Here is a 24,668-nt window from a genome sequence, read left to right on the forward strand (position 1 = left end):
ACTGTTTCTGTCAGTCGTGGCCAGTATAAAAGTAGATCAAATAAATATTTAAGCAGGGGCGAATCACCTAACCCTCCCATACCTATTCTTAACTTCAGGTGCTGTGTCTTTGAAATGGTGAGAGTTTAGGCACAGCTCTCCTTCCCTCCCATGGGACATTATGCATAGCAGATGTGCGTACAGTCGTTTTGCAGTACAGTATTACCGTATATTTCTGCGTATAAGACGACCTTTTAATCCTAAAATTCACCCCTAAAAACTGGGGGTCGTCTTACACTACCATTCTAAAAATCAAATCTTGAATTCTAAGTGATGTTTACCAGTAGGCAAGCTCTGCCTCGGTGCAATAACTACCGACATAAGTGAAAAGATTCACATTATGAAATAAACTGATATTAAAGGTAATAAAACCATTTTTACTGTATATATTATTGGCATATCTTCATGATAAATAGCCTATTCGAGGAATAATTCCATATCAGTGAAATTAACTTTAATCTATGCGAGCCCAGCTGAGAAAATGTAAACATCAAGTTATGTTTGCGCTCACAGCAACCTCTATCTTTCAGTAACCTTTCAGAAATTTTAATGGTAGTGTAATTACAGTAGTAGTAACATTTAGGATAACATAATATTCATTTTTCTTTTAAAATTCCTTATTATTTTGGTGGTAATTAACACAACTTTTGATTATGTACAACCTTTATGTTTCAATAAAATTATTTTTATAGAAGTTGCATTTAAAACTTAGGACATTATAAAACTATTTATTTCCCATCAAGGTTATTAGTATTAATAAAACATCAAACATGTCTCATGTAAATATCATACATTATCGTATTGTTGTTAGGGGTTGTTTGTGATTGGCGGTGAAACGTAAACAAAACAATGGTTTCCCTTTTAGGCGATGTGTGCAGGAAAAAGATGATATAGAATCGCCTTTGTTATTTCATGTATTTTGAATTTCTAAGGATACAGTAAGTAAAACAGCATTTGTAATAATATCTTTACATAAACAATATTTCATAAGATATCTGTTGTTGCAAAAGCTAGCCTATACACAGGTGGTTTTGTAATTTAGCAGTCGTCTTATACTACAAATATGAGATAAATTCATGAAAATTTGCCATAAATTTTTACATTGCCTTATTTAAAGGTTGTCTTATATACACAAATTTTCACAACACTGCACATGTACAAGTGTGCAGTGATATCACAATATGCTACAAACAGTATGGATTGGAATAGCAAATGGTACTGACAAGGAGAAGATCAACCACTGAGTATGGCATGACAGTGCAAACGGAGTAAGATTGATAAAAAAAAAAAAGCCAGAAACATCATATTCCCACCTCTATTATTGATAATATCCGAAGAGTTTTTCCATAAAAGAAAACTGTATTAACCCATATGGGATTTTCGCGCTTTTTCAGCGAATTTCAGGGCTTATCGGATCTGAAAAGTGCCAATTTTCGGTTACCAACACCTCTATCAGGCATGTATTGGCACCAGTACCCAATTATCGGCGCCGATAAGCAGAAATCGGTGATTTTCAGCGCCGAAAATTGCCGATTTTCGTCGCTAGACAAGCGTAGTAAAACCGGATAACCGTTAACCGAGCCCGCTGTTAACCAGGGACTGCCTGTACAGCCGGATACCGTTGTTTTTTCCCGTAGGCCCGAAATTAAGTTTGAAATGCAGTGGTGGGCTGTCCAAACTTAGTCTTTCAGAAGGGAAGTTCCTTCTCTGAGACTAGACTTAGTCTTCTGCTCAGCGCCTTCATCTAGGTTGGAGAGCCTGCTTGAGGAACTGGGTGTTTTCTGGATCGTATCCCCGGAAGAATGGAGCCTGCACATCATTGTCAGAGAGCTGAAACAATTCATTTTGGGCCTCAGTGCTTCATGACCATTTTTCACTCCTAGGCTGTGGTAATTCATTTAGACAAGACCACAGTACTAACCTTATTACGTTAGCAAGGAGGCTCTCTTGCTCATGCTCTCTCCACCAACAGCAAGAGAGCTTTTACTGTGGGCAATCAGTCGAGTTTTGTAGTCACTCAGTTTTTTCAGTCTGAGTTCTAGGGGACGATCTGAGCTGTCAGAAGCCTGTTCTTACCTCTCAGTCGACCCTGAATCCCCTGGTCTGTCGGTTCTGTGGATTTTATGGAGCAGACTGACTTTGGACCTGTTTGCCACCTTAAGGAACCTTCGTCTTTCTCACTTGTGTTCGAAAGGTCTCAGTCCCTCTGGCATGGGCAGCAGACACCATGCTTCAAGTTTGGTCAATCTTGGACCCCTGTGTCTTTCCTCCCTTCAACATAGTCAAGGAAGTGCTGAACAATTTTCAGGCTCACCACAACGTTACAATGACCCTCATGATACAAAGATTTCCAAACCTGGTTGGTGGAATCTCCAAGACTTCTTCCTCAGCCCGTATCTCTCAGTCAACCTTACTTAGAAGAGATACCACCAAGGGTGGCTTGCTCTTACCCAGATGGACTTCACACTGCTTGGAAGCTTGTTAGAACATAAGGTTTTTTAAGAAGTATTACAGAGGCTATGGCTAGATGCAGACGTCAGTCTTCTAGACCTGTCTATCAAACTGTGAATGATTTCCATAGATGGTGTCTCAGACTCCTTGTTCCTTCGTCTGAGACATCTGTAACCTAAAGTGCGGATTGCCTCTTTGCTGAGAAAATCTAGAATCTCTCATATTTCATCATTAAGGAGTATCAAGCTATGGGTTCAGCAACGAGGTTTGCTCGTTTACCCTTGGAAGTGTAGCCATGAACGAGGACCCATCCAAGACCTGGACACATCCTTTCTCCCTTAAGAACATGGAAGAGAAGACGTTCTTGACAGCCGGGAACAGGGCTGGGTATCCAGGAGCGTACACCAGCTCAGCTCCCGAGTTCTTTCCTCACCTGTCTTCCAGCTCGCCTGGCATCAGCTACAGCCTGGTACCAGCTCAAGCTCCGAGCATCTAGGAGCACCCACCAGCTCCCAAACAACTAGCTCACCTGGCATCCAGCTTGTTTGGTGCCAATTACAGCCTGATGCCCAGGAACGCCCACCAGCTCCCGAGCTCTTACCTTGCCTGACTTCCAGCTTGCCTGGCACCAACTACAGCCTGGTGCCAGCTCGTGCTCCAAGCACCTAGGAGCACCCACCAGCTCCCAAGCAACTAGCTCACCTGGCATCCAGCTCATTTGGCGCCAGTTACAGCCTGGTGCCCAGGAACGCCCACAAGCTCCTGAGCTCTTACCTCGCCTGACATCCAGCTCGCCTGGCGCCAACTACAGCCTGGTTCCAGCTCTTCCTCCGAGTGCCTAGGAATGTTCCACCAGCTACCGAGCATCTAGCTCACATGGCAGCCAGCTCGGCTGGCTCCAACTACAGCTTGGCCGCCAGCTCAGAGCAACCAGCGCCTGATCGCATGGCTCCAACTCTCCCCTCATCCTTGGATCTGTGGAAGAATGGAGGGCTCTCTATCCAGTTGGAGTTTTCAGGTATTACTAGACCAGGATCGGTAGAGCAGAGGGCCATCCATAATCTATAGTGTTGTGGCATGGACTCTTTTTGCTCTCTATCTAAGAATGCATTGTCCTTCATCCTAATGAACCATATTTCTGAGACTGCTCAGATTCAGGAGAGCATTTTGCCCATGTTTTAGTGAAAGCTAAGGATGTCAGAGCACCTTCTACCTCATTAGCTTTCAGGCACAAGGTGCCCCTTACTTTCGTTCTGCAATCAACCTTCTGGATGTGTAATCACTCTTCACTTCTCATGGCTTTTAATGAAGTTAAAACAGCAAATATTTTGCAGTACCTTGTGATCATTATTAGTGACTGGCATGGTATCGCGAAAGGAAGTGTAGGATTTTCTCCTATTATCTCTTCACTTTGGTGAAGTGTTGATTTTGGAGGAGCCGGGAGAGGGTTACAATGTACCTGGGGCACCCACCACTCTCAGTGGATGGTTTGTGGTTTTTATTTCAGTGTAGGTGACTGTGTTGTCTGGTTGTTTTATTGTGGTACTGCACCCAGGGCAAGGGCACTTGCTTTTATATTATAATACTTTGGCAGCCTTCGGAGTACTCCTCGGCTGCAAAGCTCCCGCTGAAGTAGAGGCGCTCCACGGCTATACTGCCACACCACTACAGGTTAAGGTGAGCACCAACCAGAGGCAGTATTCTCCTGCAGTAGCTCTCTTTACTGATCAGGAACAACAAGCATCATCTTCAATGCTAGTAACTTTTCTATTTCAAATTCATTACATGTCTTAATGTTTTGGGGTAGAATACAGGCAGTCCCCAGTTTACGACGGGGGTTCCGTTTTTACGCCGCGTTGTAAACCGAAAAATTGTCAAAAATCCTAAGAAAACCTTATTTTTAATGCTTTGGGTGTATTGAAAACTATGTAAACTGCATTTTTATTGAGTTTTTCATAAAAAAAGCCTCCAAATTTTTATTATTATGCTGTTTTGGGGCCATATTTCTTCTGTCGGATCGGCTACGACGCGTTGTAACCCCGGAACATGCGTTGTAAACCGAGGAATAATTTCTGATGAATATATTTGGAAAGCGTCGTAACCTCGGAACGTTGCAAGTCGGACCCGTCGTAAACCGGGGACTGCCTGTATGTCCATGCACAACCCACCTGCTGTCAGTGTGGGATTCAGCTATGTAATTATTTGGTAAGTTGCTTATGTAAAATTACATTTTTATGATAAAATGAAGTTTATACATACCAAGTAATTACAAAATCAGAGCCATCCCTCCTCCCCTTGCATGGACATAAGGGCACAAACAGAATGAGGTTGTCTGCTAAGTTGTTCCTAGTATTCATATTAGTGGGCGGGACTATTCACCTACACTAAACACCAAACAATTGAAGTGCTAGCTTGAATTTTGAATTTAAGCTGCCACAGTAGTTTGAAACTATAGCTATGCAATTACAGTACTTGGTAAGTATATATAAAACTTTATTTTATTATAAAAATGTCATTTTTAAATTCAGTGTCTCTTTAAGTGTCACCATATGGATTCACATAAAGTAACCTTTCTTAGCTCATATATTGTCATAAAATAAGCCTTACATGGGCAATGATTTGTTTCCCAGCTATCTGATAAGGGCTTACAAATGACATAGATAGTGCATTAGGACCACTGGCACCCCTTACACCACATGGAGTTTATTCCTTTACATTTTGTTGTAAAAATTCATCCAGGTTAGTTAGTCAGTGGAGTATCTTGAATCTTGTGAACTGTTGCGCCTCCTGGTCTGTGTGTTTTCATTATATAATCGTAAATGACAGTTTTTCATAAGATGCAGCAGAAACTCTAATCCTAACAATTTAAACCCAGAATTCTGGATAATCATGTTAGATTCTAGATTTGCAGCTACTGTGTACTGTACTTTCCAAAGCCCTCATAGCAACTCCAAACTATCAGTTATTTTGTAATAAATTATCTAATATAAGTTTACAGGTCTGTTCAAACACCTTCAAATGCTTTTTAAAAATGTAAGTAATAAAAATGCCGTACAGTACTGAGTTAAGAATGTAGTAGGATAGAACAAATAAAAAAAAAAGATAGTATCAAAATTATAAGTGGGTTTTCATCATTTCACATTGCCATGTTGAGGACATCACACAATAGGTGCATGAGAGAGAGAGAAAGAGAGAGAGAGAGAGAGAGAGAGAGAAAAAAAAATCTGGAGAAATGCCTGAAATTGATTATAGACTAGTACAATTTTCTATACAATGATTGCATGGTAGTCTTTTTTTTTTTACGTGAGATCAGAGCAGGTTTTGGTAATATCATGTAGCACATAGTGGAAGTGCAAAGATTTTAACTTGAAGTAGTAGACGTGGTTACCAAATTGGTGCACTTAGAATGCCTCAACTTAAGTATGGGTAGTTGTTTTACTATCTTTTGATAAAATTTTGCAAATTTAATTGTTAACATTTAAAATTAGGCTAGTCTATATGAACTTTAGATAGCTTAGGTTACTTATACAATACATCAGCAAATCCAACAGTATGCTTTTTGGGACAAATTCTCCAGTCAGTTAGTCTAGAAGGACATGTTCCAATGTACACGTACTGATTTCCAGAGAAGTGCAATATGAAATTGAAACACTGTACTGTCATATATAGCCTATTCCATGTTTATGTCCTCTCTTTGCGAATAGTTATCAGTTATCTCCTTTTATTTTCAGGCTCTTGATGTATGGGAATGAGACTGAGATGGCGATCTGTCATAGTATATACCAGCATATTTCTGTGCATCATGATCATTTTTGGATGGCGTCAGATATTAGATGAAAACTTAGTTGATCTCCATACCTGCCCAGCATGCTATGGTCAGTCTCACTGCAGTTCCATGCTTGAAAAGGAAACATTTAATGGGAACATTAGGCTGACAAGTTACTCTCAGGTGAAATATATGAATTACATTAATATTAAAAATGTTTATTATGCCAAATTTGGTGAAGAACATGTGGTTTTAAAGAAACTTGCACATGATTCAGAACTGAGAGAGATAGATGAAAAGTTCTGCAAAGCTTCAAAGCTCCCGCAAAACTGCAATGTGTCTCAAGCCATCAAAATTATTGTGACAAGAGCTGGGAATGATATTTTCCAAGTAATAAGACATAACAAGGCATTATTTGAAGAAAGTGATGCTGTCAAATGCACACATGATAGAAATATTTTGAAGTTATATGAAGCATTTGCTCGTACTGACTCAGGGCCGTATCATGTTCATCATTTTTTAACAATGTTGGCAGTGAACATGGAGCCTTTATTGATTATGGTAAGTAGATAAGATTTCATTAATAGAGTAGAGTGGTCAGTAATGAATTTTTTTAACTTGCAAGGTTATTTACAGTTAACTAATTGTTTGTTAATTAATAGCATAGATTCGTGAACTTTCACACATGAAATTATGTTAACATTAACATTTCCTCTCAGTTTTTGTGAGGCAAAGTACACAATTGTGAAAGATTAAAAAAGATAAATTCATGTAAGCTCTTTTGCAAGGAAAGGTACAGTATTCTTGGTTTATATACTTGTCAAGTGACAATCAGCAGTGCGGAAATACAAAGTTACAGGTAGATCTGATTTTTTTTTTCCTTTTTTTTTTATAGCCTGCTTCTACATATTGAATTCCTGTCCAGTACAGTATAATCTTTCATAAATACTTATAATGTGATCACCAGTAAACTAATATCTTAAACATTAGGAAGGATGATTTTATAGCTTGCGTTAAAAAAATATATATTGATATAATTTGAATAGTATTAACCCAGATTTGTTTTCCAGACCCATTATCAGAAGTGGTTTCCAAGAATAATTGGAACTTGTGGGAGAATGATAGTTGAGGAATATGTAGGGCCAACTCTGACGCAGCTGGGTGCAACATCTTGGATGAAACGTGCTGATTATGCTCGCCAGCTTTTAGAGATGGCTCAGGAACTTTCTGAAGGAGAATTTCATTTGTATATGACTGATGTCTCACTCGATAATTTTGCTGTTGATCCAAGTGGCAAAGTCAAGATGATTGATGCAGAAGATCTTATTATTGTTGATTCATCTATAAATGACTTAGGTGAGTTTTATAATTTTAGTAGAAATAGTAAAGTTTAGTAGAATTTAAGTAGATAAAGTTTAGTAATGTAGAACTTCTTTAACATTATTTCCAAGATTGGTCATTGTTAATTTTAGTACTTTGTCTTAGAAAGAATGTGTTCATACAACAGAAAAACCATTTATGCTTGGTAATTACTGTTTACCTGCTCCAGTCTGCAAATCATGTCAAGAGATATTTTTACTAAGCAGTCCACTTCCATCATAGGTGCCTGAGAATGACAAGCCTTGCTGGGATGGTCATTATCTAATGTGTCCTTATGTGGCACTAAGGGGATTTTTGCAGCATCTCCTTAGTGCCATGTGTCCATAATCTCTTACATTTCCCTTCGTCTTTATATTGCTTAAATTTTCACTAGTCATAATAGATTGCCTGTTGATGAATTGTTGCAGATACAGTTCAAGCATTATTGTATCGTACTTGGGATTAGTTGGAAGGTGATATTGTATGGCATGACTCCTTACATGTAGAACTTTAGTATGTACAGAAATGCAGCTCACAGTGTTGGATGCAGTCTTAACAGACTGGTGGTTTTTGAGACACTGAAGGTGGTTGTTCTAAGTAAGCAGTAGTGGTGTTCCTTTGTTGTGTCCCCTAGATGAGAGACGCTTTGTTTAAATGAACTTAGTTGATTTCTTAAAATAATAAAGTTGAGGTCATACAAAAATTATTAACTATCCAGGTCATGGAGTATATGGCTGTAAATAAGTCTCTAAACATGAAGTGAAAGTTCAAGTCTCAATTGCCTTACAGCCATACAGACTCGGCTAAATGAGACAGGAAAGTGGAATGGGTTTATAATCTCAGTCTTACTCTTACATTTTGAAAGTTTTTCTTGGAACTAATACAGTAGTTGGTAAAGATTTTTTCATGGAACTAATAGTTTATTAAGAGTTTTTCTTGGAACTAATTGTTGGTTAAGATTTTCTCTTGGAACTAAAGTTTGTTAAGACTTTTACTAGGAACTAATAGTTGGTTAAGACTTTTAGCCCCAAAGGTTGATCACAGAATGTCCTCCGCATATGTTAAAAAAAAAAATGCCTCACAAAAGAAATATCTTTCAGATTTCAAGTCAAAGGAATATGTGACAGAAATGACAGAAAATTATGACAAAATTTTAATTTTGAAAAAAGAAAGGTGGTACTGTATTGATGTCATTATTAAAAATGGAGTGGTAAATCACATTCATGGAATTTAATTCTGTCCAATTTTGGAACTGATGGGCTATAAAATAAAACTGTATATTCATCATGTCTAATGTAAAACCACTGCATTTTGTGATGGTCCTACTTAGTTACAGCGCATAGAGTTAGGAGAATTTCAGACCATACATTGATTAAACTGGAGAATGGTCTTCCATCCTGGCAGTATTATGACTTGAATTGTTATTTTTATATGTAAATATAAAAAAATTTGGGAGTTCTGTTATGTAGCAGTGTGCAATGCAAGTTAATTGCCCTTTTATAAAGTTTGTTTCTTATCAGTGTTTACCCATTTTGAGTAATTATAACAGCAACATCCAGGGCTTGAGATTTTTAAAACTCCCAGTAAAAAAGGTAAAGAATCCATATTGAAATTCACAGGAATAAACTTACCATTTTAAATTTTAAATCGTTGGGCAGTACTGTGTGTGTAAGTACAGTACAGTACTACTGCTACATATACCTGAACTCCCATGGTGAAAAAGATGTAAATTTGGATGTACAAGTAGCCAGTGACCCAATATAATTTTTAATTTTGGACATGAACCATATTAAACAAACTGGAATTGGAAAGTTAATGTTATGTGCGTAATACCCCAAACTGAATTTGAATTATAACATATAGAACTGACTATTTGTAGAAGAAGCTAAACTGTAATTTCAAGTTCAAGTTGAGAGACTATTCAGTCCTCTATGGAGTACAGTACCTTGTTTTAGAAGAGTACTACAGTACTTAGAACACAGTGTAAAGTCATACTGTAAAAATTTAAAAGGGTAAACAGATAGATAAAGGAAAAGTAAATGCTGTAGATCCCCAGAAATTTTAGGTATCTTTTACAGATCAAAAGAACTATGTATACTCAATTTGCTTTGCATGACATGTAAAACATAAGACAGAATATTATTAGAATATGGAGCTCTTCCTAAATTTAAAGTCAAAATAGTGATAAATGTAATGAGAGCAGTCTGTCTGTAATCATTCATTAATATAATTAACCTTTACGAGGTTGACATCCTGCCACTTTCATAGCTACTGCCTTTCTGACTGGAAATATCATAAGTTTTAGTTTATATACTGTATACCAAGAGAAATTTCATAAAAATAATCAAAGTAGAGACAGCAGACATGGAACCCTATGGAACTGGATGTGCATGCCAGCAACTGATTGTCTTTTAAGAACATTATTGTTTCTGATCAGTTTTTAACTGAAGACTTATAATCTACAACTTACTCTCCTACTGAAGACAAGGCCACATATCCATCCTTTTAGTATTTGTAGGGCTGACTGAAAATTGTATGTTGTACACCAGGGCTGATCTTTAGAATTTTCAAATCATGGTCAGACTTTATCATTATTTTCATTGATCTATTACAGTTTAACCTATCCTGCTTTTTTCAACACACTTTACTAAATACAAGTACCTTGGAGGTGGTGCCACACACTGTCAAAATTGATAACTGAGATAATATGTACTATATATTTACTGTAAATAAGAAAAAGTAAGCACAGTATAAGAGTAGCCAATTGGAGCGTATGTTGGGGAAGCATTCTTTCAAGCATATTTAGCAAAAATTGTTTAGAAGATGGCTCTGTCATTTCTGCTAAGAACAGAGGTTACCTTATGTCTGGTAGTACACATCAGTATGGCACCTAACTCTTGATATGCTGAAATCTAGTTATCTCCAACTGGTAAAGACACCCTGTCATATGATAATCTACTGGATATACTTTAAACAGCTGTTTTTTCCATAGTTGATACCATAGTGGATACAGCATACAGAGGGAACTAAATGTCCTTCTTAATAACCTTTCAGTACCTGTTGCATTGTTTTCCATCTTTTGCTTTTTATTTGTTCCCTTTGGTCTCTTCATCTAAGAACAAATCCTTCAAACGGTTACTGCGAGTTTTTAAATGTGACCTGGTGGTCCTGTTAAACTATCTGAATAATGCTGTAATAATTTTCATCAGTTAAGATAATTGTCAGCTCTGACCATTAGCTTTGCCGGAATAATACTTTGCATAATAAAGGCAGTCCCTTGTTTATGGCGGGGGTTCTGTTCCTGGCTGCGTGCCGTAACCCAAAAAACACAGTAAACTGGAACATCATAATAATACACCGTAAAGTCAGAACTCCATAACCCATGGACTGCCTGTACAGTAATTTTTAAATATATGGTGATGCTTTGTGTACCTTTGAATCCAAGGTTGCTTTATTACAACATTTAAATAACAAACCTTCTGATGCTGCTAGAAAACTAGAATTGTTTTTAAGACCCTTATCTTGACAGAGATAAGGGTTACGTGATTTATATCTCCTGAATGGGTGTCAAGATCCTCCTGGGTATGTACAGTAAACTTAAACTGTAGCCTTCTTAGCAGATTATTGATACCTTTAATCATAAGATTTAGAGATGCTAATTTAAAGTGCCATTCACTTTGGTTCTTTTCTGACTCTTATCACTGCTTGTGTATATGCATACAGATGTTTACTTGCTGACTTATATTTGTTATTCATTTATCATTTTCTCTTCTGAGGTTCCTCTTTTTCACATAATAGCATTCTCTTAAGTGGAAGCTCAGTTTACGAGTTGATGTCAGTTTAGGCTGGCTCCGTATAAATGTTGGCTTCTTGTGAATAGTAAGAACAGAATGATAGTGAAAACTGTTAAGATTGCAGAAAATTAAAGAGCCTAATAATTAAGAAAATGTAAGAGGAGGGAAAGATAAAATTATTGTGAGTGAGCGCTGTACTAGGCAATCCAGGTCATGGATAATTTCCTTCAGCAAGATTGCAGATATCTTAACTGCAGCATATTCCAATATATTTGTCATCAGAATGCTCTTATTTAAACTACTGTAGTTTCCTTACATGTTTTGAGGAGCACTATCTCTTATCTATATATGTATATCTTATTGTGCCTTGAAGATGGACATTAATTATAGCCAAAAGCAAAACTTTTGATTATAATGATCAAGTTGTTGTATGCTTACTTAGTGCAGTTTTTAGTTTGCTAAACACTGTAATTATAGAAAATTTATTTTCATTCACCTTGATGAAATGTTTAAATATTAATTGTTTGTATCTTTTTTCATAATACTGTACATTTGTTTCGTGTTTAAAAGATAATTATAGTAATAATGTAAGAAATAGTAGCTTTTTTTATATAGTTGTGATTTAAGTATAGGCCTCAAGTATCAGTAATGCTTAGGGGTCTCAGAAGAATTATGGTTAGTAATTGTTATTTTTTTTTTAAACTCTAGATGCTAGTGAACACATCAATGACGGTTTTGGTTGTAGGGATTGCCTAAGCTACTCAGTTGAGGACCTGTGTAGCCACAAACACAGTGATCACAATTACTTTGCAGTATGCAAGGTAAGTGCTTTGTCTGACTTTTTTTTTCATTAGAAAGTGGAATTTAATATCAGGCACAGTATTTTTATATGTATACTAGCTTGGAACTCTTCCACTTTTGTAGTGTAGGAGTGTATATATTATAGCACATGTAAAATTTCTCTCCAGAATAAAGAATGAATATCGTGAAATTCAGTGATAAATGCATTCATAGACAAAGAAGTGTCATTTCATTTGTAGATCATAAACAGGTTCAAGCTACAATCATGGGCCAGTTGAAGTAGGAAACAGTTCACTTCCATCATTGGTGATAATCAGGCTCCAAAATATCTTCTGTTTAGGTTTATGAGCCTGAATTCTGAAATTGATTAGAATTACCAAATGTACTGATGCTGCTTTTGTTAGTGGGTACCTATAATTAGTATGTGAAGAAAAAATAGATTTTTATGTAAGTGACTTACCAAGCAGTTACATAAGTAACAGCTTCCTACCATGGCAGACAAAAAATTAAAATTTTGTGGTGGCACTACCATCGCTAGTGTAGGTGACAGGGTCCCGGCCACTATCGGGACTGACAAGTACAACTCAGTGGGAAACATCAATTCATTTTCTACCAGCTCCCGATCAACATCAGTGGTTTTTGGGCAGTACCTTATGTCATTTGTTGGATTGTTTTCCTGTATTTTGTTGTTGTATTCAGATTTTGTGTGGCCTTGTTTGCAGTTAGTGAATCATTAGGTTGTTTTGTAATTTTTCACTATTTTGCCATGTCAGATTCTAGTTCTTCTAGCGTTCGGTTCTGTACCGAGGGATGTAAAACTAGATTAAGTAAGATTATGTATGATTCTCATACTAAATGTGACAAAATTGTAATGGGGAGATTACTTGTCGGGAATGTCAGGATTGGGATTCTCAGCAGTGGAAGGTTTATCGTTCTCATTCTGGTACACTTGATAAAGATATGAAGAGGAAGGTTGCTCTTAGAGCAGAGCATAGAGCTAGCTTAGAAGCTACTCCTTTGCCTTCAGTGGCTGAGGTTAGTGCTGTTTCTTTCCCACTTATCCCTTCTGTTTCTCCTATTTTGAGTCCTCCTACTGATTTACCACATACTCCTTTACCGTTTTCCCGTGCTTCTGATTCCAACACCATCACCAGTCGCGAGTCTAGGGTCAATAAGGAGTTAAGAGTTTTTGGCCAGTACAGTCATAAATCTTGGTTTATCTTTTAAGCTTTTGTTAATAAAGCTTCTGTCCAGATGTTTGTGGTGCCAGTGCTAGTAAAGTGCAGAGTGAGAGTGTTGTGTTTCCTGATGAGGCGGCTGTCCGTCCTACCATTGCTTCTAGACGAAGGTCCCTCTCCTGCTCCCCCACACCGGAGAGAAGACATACCGGAGGTCAAAGGGATGTTGGTAGGGTTTGCCCACAGGCAGTCATCCCCTCCATCGAGCCTGTTGCACGTTCCCAGGTGTCGACTGAGCGCCGCTGGAAAGGTGTCTTGTTTAGTGTGCATTGTATGTCTGATTGAGAAGATTCGTTGCCGGGTGGAAGGCATCGTCGGCGTTGGTCTTCTGTTTCTCGTCGTTTGAAGAAGCATTCTACGGCTGCAGACAGCTCTTCTCCTCCCATTAAGAGACTTCTGGAAGTCAGCGTTAGTCCTCAGCTTTCTTGTAGTTTTGCTGATCCGCCTCCTTCGTCGTCTCAGGTTCAACAAGCAGCCTGGGTTAGTCTGGAGTCTCTTGGCGCCGAAATTTGCCTGAGCTTGTCTCCTAAGCACTCTCGTAATAAGTGCTCACAGCCTCAGCTCAAGCGCTCTTGCGCTCCTGACCGCCTGCCTTCTCCCTAGCGCCTGGCGCCAGCTGCTCAGCCTCAGGCACCTGTGCCCTGCTCGTTTGGCTTCAACTTCTTCTCGCTCGGCGCCAACTTCGGACCGTTCGATTCCTGCTTCTTCTAAGCGCCTGAGCCATCGCTGTCTCTTCCTCTTTCGTTGCCTCAAGAGGATTCTTTAGCTCCGATTAAGTGTCAGTTGGAGGATTTAATGACTTTCTCAAAGAAGAAGAACGTTCCTAATTCTGAGGATTTAGTTCGCTCTCCTGTTTCATCAGAGGAGGAAGAAACGGACCATGATTCGGCACCTGCTTTGGCTTATTCGAGTCTCCTCGGGTTCCTGTTATTGAACTTCCCAGACTTCTTCCAGCCTGCTCCTCCGGACTCCCCTGCCTCTATGTTTTTGATGAAGAGGCATGCCTCTGACTCTTGCAAGATTTGTGATGAACATAAATTAGCATATATTACCCCAATTTTCAAAAGTGGATCAAGACTAGAGGCAAGTAATTATAGGCCTCTGAGTCTAACATCACACATTATGAAAGTGTATGAAAGGGTAATGAAGAAAAATATAATGAAACATTTAATGAAAAATAGTTTGTTTAATATAGGACAACATGGTTTTGTACCCGGAAAAAGTACACAAACCTAACTGTTAGTCCACCATGAAAACATATATAATATAAAAATATGATAAACGAAAAAGATACAGATGTAGTTTACCTAGACTGCAAAAGCTTTTGACAAGGTAGACCATAATATATTATCGAAAAAAATTAGAAAACATAATATTGTGGACAAAGTAGGAAGATGGATAAAAGAATTTTTGCAAAACAGAAAACAGATAGTGATTGCAAACGATGAGAAATCGGATGAAGCTAAGGTAATATCTGGTGTGCCACAAGATACAGTGTTAGTTGCATTGCTGTTTGTTATTATGATTGCAGACATAGACAGTAATGTTAAGGACTCGGTAGTTAGAAGTTTCGCTGATGACACAAGAATAAGTAGAGAAATTACTTGTGATGAAGATAGGAACTCGTTACAAAGAGACCTAAACAAAATATATGAATGGGCAGAGGTAAATAGGATGGTATTTAACTCTGATAGATTTGAATCAATAAATTATGGTGATAAAGAAGGAATGTTATATGCATATAGGGGACCTAATAATGAGACAGTCACAAATAAGGAAGCAGTTAAAGACCTTGTTGTGATGTTGAATAGGAATATGTTATGCAGTGATCAAATAGCAATACTATTGGCAAAATGCAAAGCAAAGATGGGAATGTTGCTCCGGCACTTCAAAACAAGAAAAGCCGAACACATGATTATGCCTTATAAAACATATGTACGTAGTCCACTTGAATATTGCAATATGATATGGTACCCACACTACCAAAAGTATATTGCATAAATAGAGAGTGCACAAAGGTCCTTTACAGCTAGAATAGAAGAAGTTAAGGACCTTGACTATGGGAAAGACTACAATTCTTAAAATTATATAGTCTCAAAAGGAGAAGAGAACGCTACATGATAATACAGGCATGGAAACAGAAGGAATTACTGAAAACACCATGGAGCTAAAAATATCAGAAAGAGCAAGCAGAGGTAGATTAATAGTGCCCAAAACTATACCAGAAAAACTAAGGAAAGCACGCAGGACATTAATCCACTACGCACCAGCATCGATAATGCAGCGTCTATTCAGTGCATTACCAGCTCATCTGAGGAACATATCAGGAGTGAGTGTAGATATGTTTAAGAATAAGCTCGACAGATATCTAAGCTGCATCCCAGACCATCCAAGATTGGAAGATGCAAAATATACTGGAAGATGCATTAGCAGTTTTCTGGTAGACATCAGAGGTGCCTCACAATGAGGGACCTGGGGCAACCCGAATGAACTGTAAGGTCTGTAAGGTAAGCTCTGTAAGGTAAGGTTGTCCTCTCCTCTTCTTCGAAGAAAGCATTGAAAGAGGTCGATGAGTGGTTGACTTCGAAGAGAGGTGCTGGCAAGGCTACTTTTGCCTTTCCTCCTTCAAAGCTTCCTAAGAGGAGTTACAGGTTTTATGCCACGGGGAGAGCGCCTTCCTTGGGAGTTTCTGCCTCCTTCCAGGGGGAACTTTTCCGGCTTGGTTGATGCATCGCATCATACTGTTTTCGCCTCGGCGAAAGTCTTCTCCTCATCTCCCGAACTGGATCATCTTGTTCGCAACATTTTCAAGGTTTTGGGGATTTTTAGTTTCCTGGATTGGACAGTGGGGGCTTTGACACGGAAGATTGAAGACTGCCCAGCCCTTGCAGAAGACTTTGCTTCAGACTGGTTTAATGTTCTATCTTGCGCAGACAAGACAGTGAGGGATGGTTCGGCTGAACTTGTATCACTATACGCGATGGGCTCATTGAAGAAGCGAGAGCCGTGGTGCTCCTTTACTACTAAAGGAGTTACCTCTATCCAGAAGTCAGCTCTCTTATTGGCCCCGCTTGACAAGTCTTACCTTTTTCCCAGGACACCGTTAAAGAAATTCTTTCGGATCTGCAGAAGAAATTGACTACTGTACAGTACTGATCTTCTGACCCACTCATCAAAGCGTCTCAAGGTAACTCTTACAGCCGTATCTAAGCCTTTTCCACCTTTGCAGCCACATTCCTCTCACCTGTGGCCCCGCTTGTTTATTATTAAGTGCTTGGAGAACGTTCTTGGGCCAGAAGAGGATGATAGACTTCTTTGCCCTGTGAGGGCCTCGTGGCTTTACTTCCACAGGACTGAGATCAGGCAACCTCTGGCGTTCGGTGAGAAACCCATTTCACCCGCTCTCTAAGAATGCCCTCTCCCTTTTCTTAAGGAGCCTTATCTCAGAAGCGCATTCTCAGATTCAAAAGGATGCCTTCCAGATCTTGAGGGTAAAGGCTCATGAGGTTTGAGCCGTCGCCACTTCTCTTGCGTTCGTCATAACACATCGTTGTCTTTCATTCTCCAATCGACTTTTTGGAGATCGAAATCTGTGCTAGCTTCGCACTTCCTGAAAGATGTGGAAGCAGTTTTTGTTAAATGTAGTACGTTAGGGCCTTTATCCGTGGCTGGCATGGTATTGGGAGAGGAAGCATAGGGGACGAACTGCCCCTCTACTGTCTCCTCCCCTTGGTTGTTGGGAAGCCTGAGGGTACAAGTGTACCTGGAGTACCCACCAGATTTTTTATGGCTGGGTTGTTGGTTGTTTAGTTTTTATTGTGGTTTAGGTGACACTGTTGTTTTTTATTCTGGTCATGCCCAGGGCAAGGCCACCTCCTTTCGTCTTCGTCAGCCGTTGGTGTACCTCCACAGCTGCAAAATACCCACTGAAGTAAGGGCGACTCTGGCCAATACACCATGCCCAGTATAGGTTAAGATGAGTGCTGACAGTAGCAGTATTTACCTGTAGCAGCTCTCTTACCAGGTAAGGTACAAGAAGCATTGTCTCAATGGTAGCAAACTTCTAGTTCAAAGTCATTATCTCTTAATGTTTTGGATTAGTTTTATGCCGATCTAACCCGCTTCCTCTCAATGTGGAGTCAGCTATGTAATTGCTTGGTAAGTCACTTATTTATATAAAAATTACATTTTTATAATAAAATAAAGTTTTATATATACTTACCAAGCAATTACATAATTAGAGCCCTTCCTCCTTCCCCACAGATGGACATATTTTGGCTCAAACGAATTGATGTTTCCCGCTGAGTTGTGCCTGTCAGTCCCAATAGTGGGTGGGACCCTGTCACTTACACTAGCGATGGTAGTGCCACTGCGAAATTTGAATTTTTGGTCTGCCTTGGTAGGAAGCTGTTAGCTATGTAATTGCCTGGTAAGTATATATGAAACTTTCTTTTATTATAAAAATGTCATTTTTGGGAAAGGAAATCCTGAAAACTTATTTTGCTTATCAGGATAAGGGTGATCCTCTGCAACCACTCTACTTATTAGATGCTTAAGGAATCTAGCCAACTGACAAGAACTCAAACACTATTGTGTAGCTTACATATGATTATTTAAAATATCCCACAGCTAACAGTAATCCCATATAATTTTGAGCCTAAACTACATTATTATGCATGCATCAAACAATTTAGATTTTTCTGCTAAATGCATCTTTTCTAAAAATGAAGTCTAGCAAAGAGCCATCATAATAATGTAGGTATTGAGTAAATAAGTTAAAGTTATCTTATAAGTTGAAGGGCTACAATGAACCAAGAGCTCTGGATCTAGCCAGCTCACACCTGAAGAATTGAGTTCTAATGAATTCAGTAATAAGCTTTAAATCTGCATGTTACCTGCTGGATACCTGCATGTCTGGCTTTTGTTTTGGGAAAAGTTACAAAACCTTATCTTAAAAATGTTTAAAAATTAGTTTAGGAAAATATTTACCTTCTTCTCTGTAAGGATGTTTTTATTGTGAATGGTTTTATTGAGCACTAAGATATGTGGAATAGTTGATTGCATTCTGCCCTTTTTATCTTGTAATTCTTTCTTTTTCAAGGCACAGTTCAATACTTGTCAAGCTGTTTGAGAGGACCTTACTTTGAATTTGTTTGAAGTCATCTGAAATGATTTTTAATAAAGAAGTTTTACCAGACCATTTTTTAGCCACTGTCATTCATTATAGGCTTTTACAAGACTGACTAGAATTAAAACAATAATTATTAATCCTTGGGGATTTTTGGTCATGTCCAAAACTCATTTTTGGTAAAACACACTGTTCTAGCTTGCCACTTATGAGCTCAGGTAGTTTTCTGTTATTATTTACTGTAAATTTCTGTTTCAAGGTAGGATGTTGGTCGTGATCTCATGTGAAAACCAAATAATTGTAATACTGTATATTGCAGTGGTTTTGAAAATGGAAAGTAGTAAGATAGTGCAGCCAGAACTGTTACCTATGCAATAATATATATTGTTGCAGTTTATGCTAGTTAGTGCAAATGAAAAGTGAGGAAAAATGAACAAAATATATTTTTTTATCTTGTACTGGGTTAATGATAACTCTCTTTTAACAGCCTCTGCTTGCACTAAAGATAAAAGTGAACGATCCCCTAACACTCTCCAGATATCTGAGATTTGTATTTTGTCATTGGAATCTCAAAGGTTTTAAAACAAGGCGGTGGTCCTCAGACAGAAATTGCAGTAACTATTTTAATTTATCAGTGGTATATGGTATTTTTGGCATAATTTGTGTGCTTATTACTTTATATTAATAAAATCGTAAGGAGAATACCTTCACAAATTTTGTTTCGGAAACAGGGTTTATGGATAATATTAGAGTACAGTACACACAAAACCTACAACATTTTTGAAATGAAAATACATTAGTTCTAAAGTCTTAAGTGCCCCCTTCTTTACCTTTTTCTGTTTTAAGATTAAAACAGAAATACAGCATGACATAGTAGATCCAATGTTTTACTTTTTTTTTTTACAAGAAATTTAACCTTTCTTGGAAAGAAATTCATTCCTGGACATTTCTTCATGTTTGGCTTCCTAGCAAAAATTGTCTTGTTAACAGCTTTGGCTGTCATGTTTGCTCCAGGCTGATTTTGGATAGAACTTGACTCTCAAGTAAGGATTTGAGAGCATTTGTGTATTATATGTGCCAAATATTGTTTCCCCTACATGGGAGAAATATAAATAAGAATAGAAAAATATTTTTACAGAAAATGGCTGTAGTAAGTACCCATATCAAGCTTGGACTTCATGACCATAACTTAGATGCAGGAGTGTTCATTTTCTAGCTAAGAATATGAATGATAAAATATGAAAAGTAAAATCTTATTAAATAATGTACAGTGGTGATGGTTGTGGAGACCACATAATTAGTAAGTTCATTTGCTGTCCAACTCTCTTATAGTATAGTATGTACTATAGGAATTCCTTCCATTCCACAGGGAATGCTGTCTTCATCATCTTTCTCAGAAGATATCCCAGACGGTTTGCTGCATAGCCCTCCTGATTGGGTAGCAGCTGAATATCCGTCATTATTGCCTCTTGTAGAGGAATGTGCATCTCATCCACAGGACGTCCATAATTACTCTAAGCCAAGAAGAAAGAATTCTGCCATTGCACTTCATTCATTGTTATCCAGAATTTTAAGAACTCAAGAATTTTCATTATAAGGATGATTTAAATCATGTTATGGTAAGTTTTCAATTTTCCTATTTTGAAAAGTACCACAATTGCAATGTACTGTACTGTATTTGGATTGTTAAATGCAGTGGATTGGTGTGAATATTTTCTACATTTATATTTATGTGGCATGTTAACAGTATAGTTTTTTGCCCAACAGGTTTGTAGTTTGATTAGTTTTATATACCTAAGTATATATTTCAGTCAAAGATGTGTATTACTGTATTGATTATTATCTGAATAAGACGATCTGGTTTAATGTGGTTGTACTTTTATACCAGAAAACCAGAAATGTTACTTGTCTGTGGTCATACAAAAATACCAATCATTGCCATACCAGAGCTAATTTCTTTGTCGCAACAGAGAACAAATTAACCAAGATTTACATAAGAACTATATTACTGTATTATCATTAGGTCATCTACCTAGACTATTGAGTTTTTATACATAAGAACTAAAGCATTGTGATTCCAGGTGGTTGGGATTTGCCCCTTAAGTTAGTTACATCCTTGCTTCCTTTCCTGTCTCCTCTGGTATTTTTCAGTCTCAGGTAAAAAAACTTCTTGCCAAGGTTTCATTCCACTTGTGCTGCATTCGTTAATTTTCCCCATATTAATATTTGCTGTATTTGATGGTATATAAAAAATCACGGTTTAGGAGGAAATTTTAGTATGGTAATTTTCTAAGGTGTGAGATTTAAGTTATATATATCTGCTCATGAGGTGAGCACACTACACAAATTGTGCTTTTGAAATGTTTTTCATGTTCAGTTTTCAGTCCCTGGACAGATGAGGAATTTTTTGAGAGAGATGGTATAAAGAGGCTAGTAAATAAACAGGGATCTCTAAGGCTCAGATGGAGAGTGCTCATTACACATCCAACCTGGTGTTAATGATCCGCAATTTTGTGACACCACTTGTACAATCCAATCAGTCAATAGCCTGACTTCATGAAGGGAAAACTAACGTAAAAGCATTGATGATGATGGTGACATACTAGTATGTAAAAGAGGATATACTAGTTCTCTTTGCTTGAAAACATTTTAGAGAGGAAAAGCCTGTCTGTCAAGAATTCACCATCACTGGAAACAGAAATGAAACTAATTCCTTATGGGTAATGTTAAATATGAATAGCCGGAGTAAACAGAAAGAACAAGAAACTTTATTGACAAGAACCTTCCTAGGTAGATGTGCATCACTGTTCATGTTGATGTTCCTTAATGAGCTTATGCTTTATTTTGCTCTATAGATGTTGGCAGTCCCCGGGTTATGGCGGCTCCGACTTACAGTGCTTTTTTAAATACATTCATAAAAAAATTGGTTCCAGGTTACGGCTCATGTTCCGAAGTTACGGCACCGTAACTAGGATTATGGCACCGTAAGCGCCATAACTAGGATTCTGAGCAGTGTAGCTGTAGGTGCTATAACGAGGTGAGAAAACCGGTTTAGTGAGCTGTAGCCACCAGGAGGGTTAACTGTAAGGGGGTCCCTCCTATAAGGAGGGTAGAAAATCAGTTTATTACCAGGGCAAAGCTTAAAAATCTGTTTCTTTCCCCAGGTTTACACAAGTCTCTCTCTCTCTCTCTCTCTCTCATTTTTATAAATGTTTCTCATGATGTTACAGCGATTTCCGACTTACGGCACGCCGCTGGAACGGAACCCCCACCATAACTCAGGGACTGCTTGCAGTTGCTCTCCTTGTTCTAGTCGTGGGTAATGTTGCTGAGAAGTTTATTGTTGATGCCAAAACAGCATATCATACAGTAATTAATAGACATTTCTGAAGCACATACTGTAGAGACAAATTAAGATGCTGTGGAAGACAACCAAAAATAACTTCTGATTGAGGCTAACTCTCTTGAGAAAGGACTGAAGCTTTTGAGCTTGTCTACTCAAGGTAGGGTTTTTTTGGTAAATGCACTCCACATTCAAGCCTTAACACAGCTAAGGGATTTACTTGCATTTGTCAGCTGATGCCTTAACTTAGAGGAGAACCTTCCAGAAGCATTAAGAAACCAAGGAATTATTAAGATAAGTGAAGAAAAAATCAGTAATGCAGTTGTACTACTAGGAGAAAACCTCACAGTTGCACCAAGAAGTAATAGTTAAAGAGGTAGGACAGTGAGATTGAGGAAAGGGAGCAGGAATGTAGTGTAGCTAAGGTCCAAAGAGACACAGCAAACACCCTATAGTAATGTAGTAATGTCTACAGTGCACCACCATGTGAGGTGCTCTGACATCCCTACTCTCTTAATATGCAGGTTCCTGGCAATAATGTGTAGATAGGCAGTGTTGGAAGTCTTTGATTTATAATGTGATTTTTCACGTTGATTTGTCTCCTGGCTCAGCATCGCACTTTAGTTTTGCTAAAGCCAGCCAAGTGAGAGCTAAGATTTTTAACTCAATAGTTTGGTTAAACAATTTTTTTCATTTCTCATTCCGTTTTACTAATATTTACTTTTTTGTCAGTGGTATTGCATTTGAAAACCTTCTTGCTGTATTAGCCTAGCACTTTTGTGGAACTTACTCATTTTTCTTCAATATTCTGTAGTGCATTTCAAAATACAGTAAATCATTATCATCTGTAAGCTTGCTAAAACCAGAGGTAATGTCACCCATTTGAAAAAGAGTGCTAACGTTGATAAGCATTTCATTTTTATTTTTAATTTTGCTTGTCTGATACCATAGTTTTTGTCTGATGTGAATGACTCTGTGGTCATTAGTTTTCTCTTATAAAACAATCCTTTGTAATTGCAACGATACTACCTTTCTACATCCGGGCTACATTGTACCAGGAGCACTTCATACATTTCACCAGCTCTGTGCCATTATGTGCAAAATAAAAAAATTCCATTTAACCTTTACAAATTGAAGACCACAGTGTCTTCTTGTTCCTGTAGTGACTGTTATATAACACATAATGTATGATATATAAATAAGGATAATATAATAAAAAAAAAATCCATAAGAAATGAAAACTTGACATGCAGCTGCCAGATAGGAATTCCTGAGGCTGCATCCTCACAGTCGAACTTTGTTCGACATGACGTCAGAAGCAGAGAAACACCTGGCAGTCAGAACTTTGCCTGCAGTTTCTCTGCTTCTGTGTCACATTGAACAAAGTTCGATCATGTGGACTCAGCCTAAGTCAGACATGCTAAACTGCCAACTAGTAAGTTTATTTTTTTCAGATTGTCTTATGGCCAAGTAGTTATAAAGCAGAAGTGCTGGAGACATGAATACAACAGCATTACTAAAAACCATAATAAGAAGGCCCATGAATTTATGATTTATTGTATACTGTATTTTTTCATTTGTATAGGTAGCAGTTATATAAACTGTAAATCTTACTTATGCTAGTCAATGATCTGCTTGGCTCATTCTGTAAGATTGCTTTAGGCCTTAGAAGGTATCTTCTGGCAAGAAATTACCTTGTTGCAAGTCTCAGTGGGTACTTGGGCTAAAGGAACCCATCACGAGGTTTTACTTCCTAGTCCAGGAGGACTGGAAGTTATAGGCATTAGTCATGTTCGCATAGCCTCTTCCCTCCAAGACAGCCCTTTGTAATTGATAGCATTTCTGAAGTCTAGTCTGTGCTACCAGACTGGTTGCTTATTGTTACTGGCTCAGACATTCAGTTTTGAAGAATTTTCTTTGGCAAAATTGTATTTCATAGATTACATAACATTACTGAAGTTGAGGTTGCACACAGTTATGTCCACTTGGGAGAGAACTGAACTGGTTGGAGGCATGGGAGGAAGTAGACATACTGCCTACTGTTTTAGTGATGATTAAATTCTACATTTAATCATTATCTTTCACACCAATTTTGAGTAGTCAGCTCTTTGGAATATCAAATAACAAAATATCCTCAGGAATGTACCAATTTTCTGTGATAATGATTTAGCCAGCAACAGGGAGGACAGTAGAATATAGAGTAAAAGTACTACTGTAGTGCCAAATTAGACTTAATTGTTAGGTCTTAGAAGGTTTCTTAAACTGTGCCAATTAGTTTTGTGTTACTAAGGACAAGTAAAACTAGTAAATTATCAGTTATTGTGGTAAGTACTTTGTCCTTACTTTTCAAGTACAGTACTGAATAAAAACTATCCTGTTGATGCAGAACATCTTTTACTGTTTAGCGAGAATAATTTGGCAAGTTTGCAAACTCAAATGTATGTCTCCAAATGTTAATGCCTTGAATAGCATTCTGTTCATTTTCCTTCTAAAGAACACTAAAGTTTTGAAATCAGAGGCCAGTACATTTCCAATGTGTTGCTTTAAGAGTTTGAACTAGCTTTGCGTGATGTATTCATTACAGGGTAGCATATGAAGTTTGTCAGGATTCACACTATTGATCCCCAAATCAAACCTTATGTCATATCTATAAAACTAAACAATGCTGGCTCTTTGTTCTTCCTAACCCTCAAATCATAATCATACTCCATGCAGATGGTTGCAAGTATGCCAGCTTAGATCTTGATAA

The 24,668-nt window shown here is 37.9% G+C and overlaps 1 protein-coding gene across 5 annotated transcripts in view; it reads left to right on the forward strand.

The window, feature by feature from the left end:
- LOC136847146 (divergent protein kinase domain 2A-like) overlaps positions 1–24,585 on the forward strand; it is a 69,297-nt gene extending 44,712 nt beyond the window's left edge. For 2 of the 5 annotated variants that reach the window (XM_067118540.1, XM_067118539.1), the window contains exons 2-6: positions 6,222–6,817; positions 7,327–7,612; positions 12,118–12,230; positions 19,946–20,195; positions 23,374–24,585. In XM_067118540.1, the coding sequence (XP_066974641.1) occupies positions 6,233–6,817; positions 7,327–7,612; positions 12,118–12,230; positions 19,946–20,173 (1,212 nt within the window). In that variant the 5' untranslated portion in view covers positions 6,222–6,232 and the 3' untranslated portion in view covers positions 20,174–20,195; positions 23,374–24,585. Of the gene's footprint in view, positions 1–6,221; positions 6,818–7,326; positions 7,613–12,117; positions 12,231–17,711; positions 17,878–19,945 lie in introns of all 5 variants that reach the window. The other 3 variants (XR_010855633.1, XM_067118538.1, XM_067118537.1) reach the window with 3 other exon arrangements.
- Positions 24,586–24,668: the final 83 nt, after the last annotated feature.

The sequence above is a fragment of the Macrobrachium rosenbergii genome, chromosome 16, assembly GCF_040412425.1.
Source record: "Macrobrachium rosenbergii isolate ZJJX-2024 chromosome 16, ASM4041242v1, whole genome shotgun sequence".
Taxonomy (NCBI): domain Eukaryota; kingdom Metazoa; phylum Arthropoda; class Malacostraca; order Decapoda; family Palaemonidae; genus Macrobrachium; species Macrobrachium rosenbergii.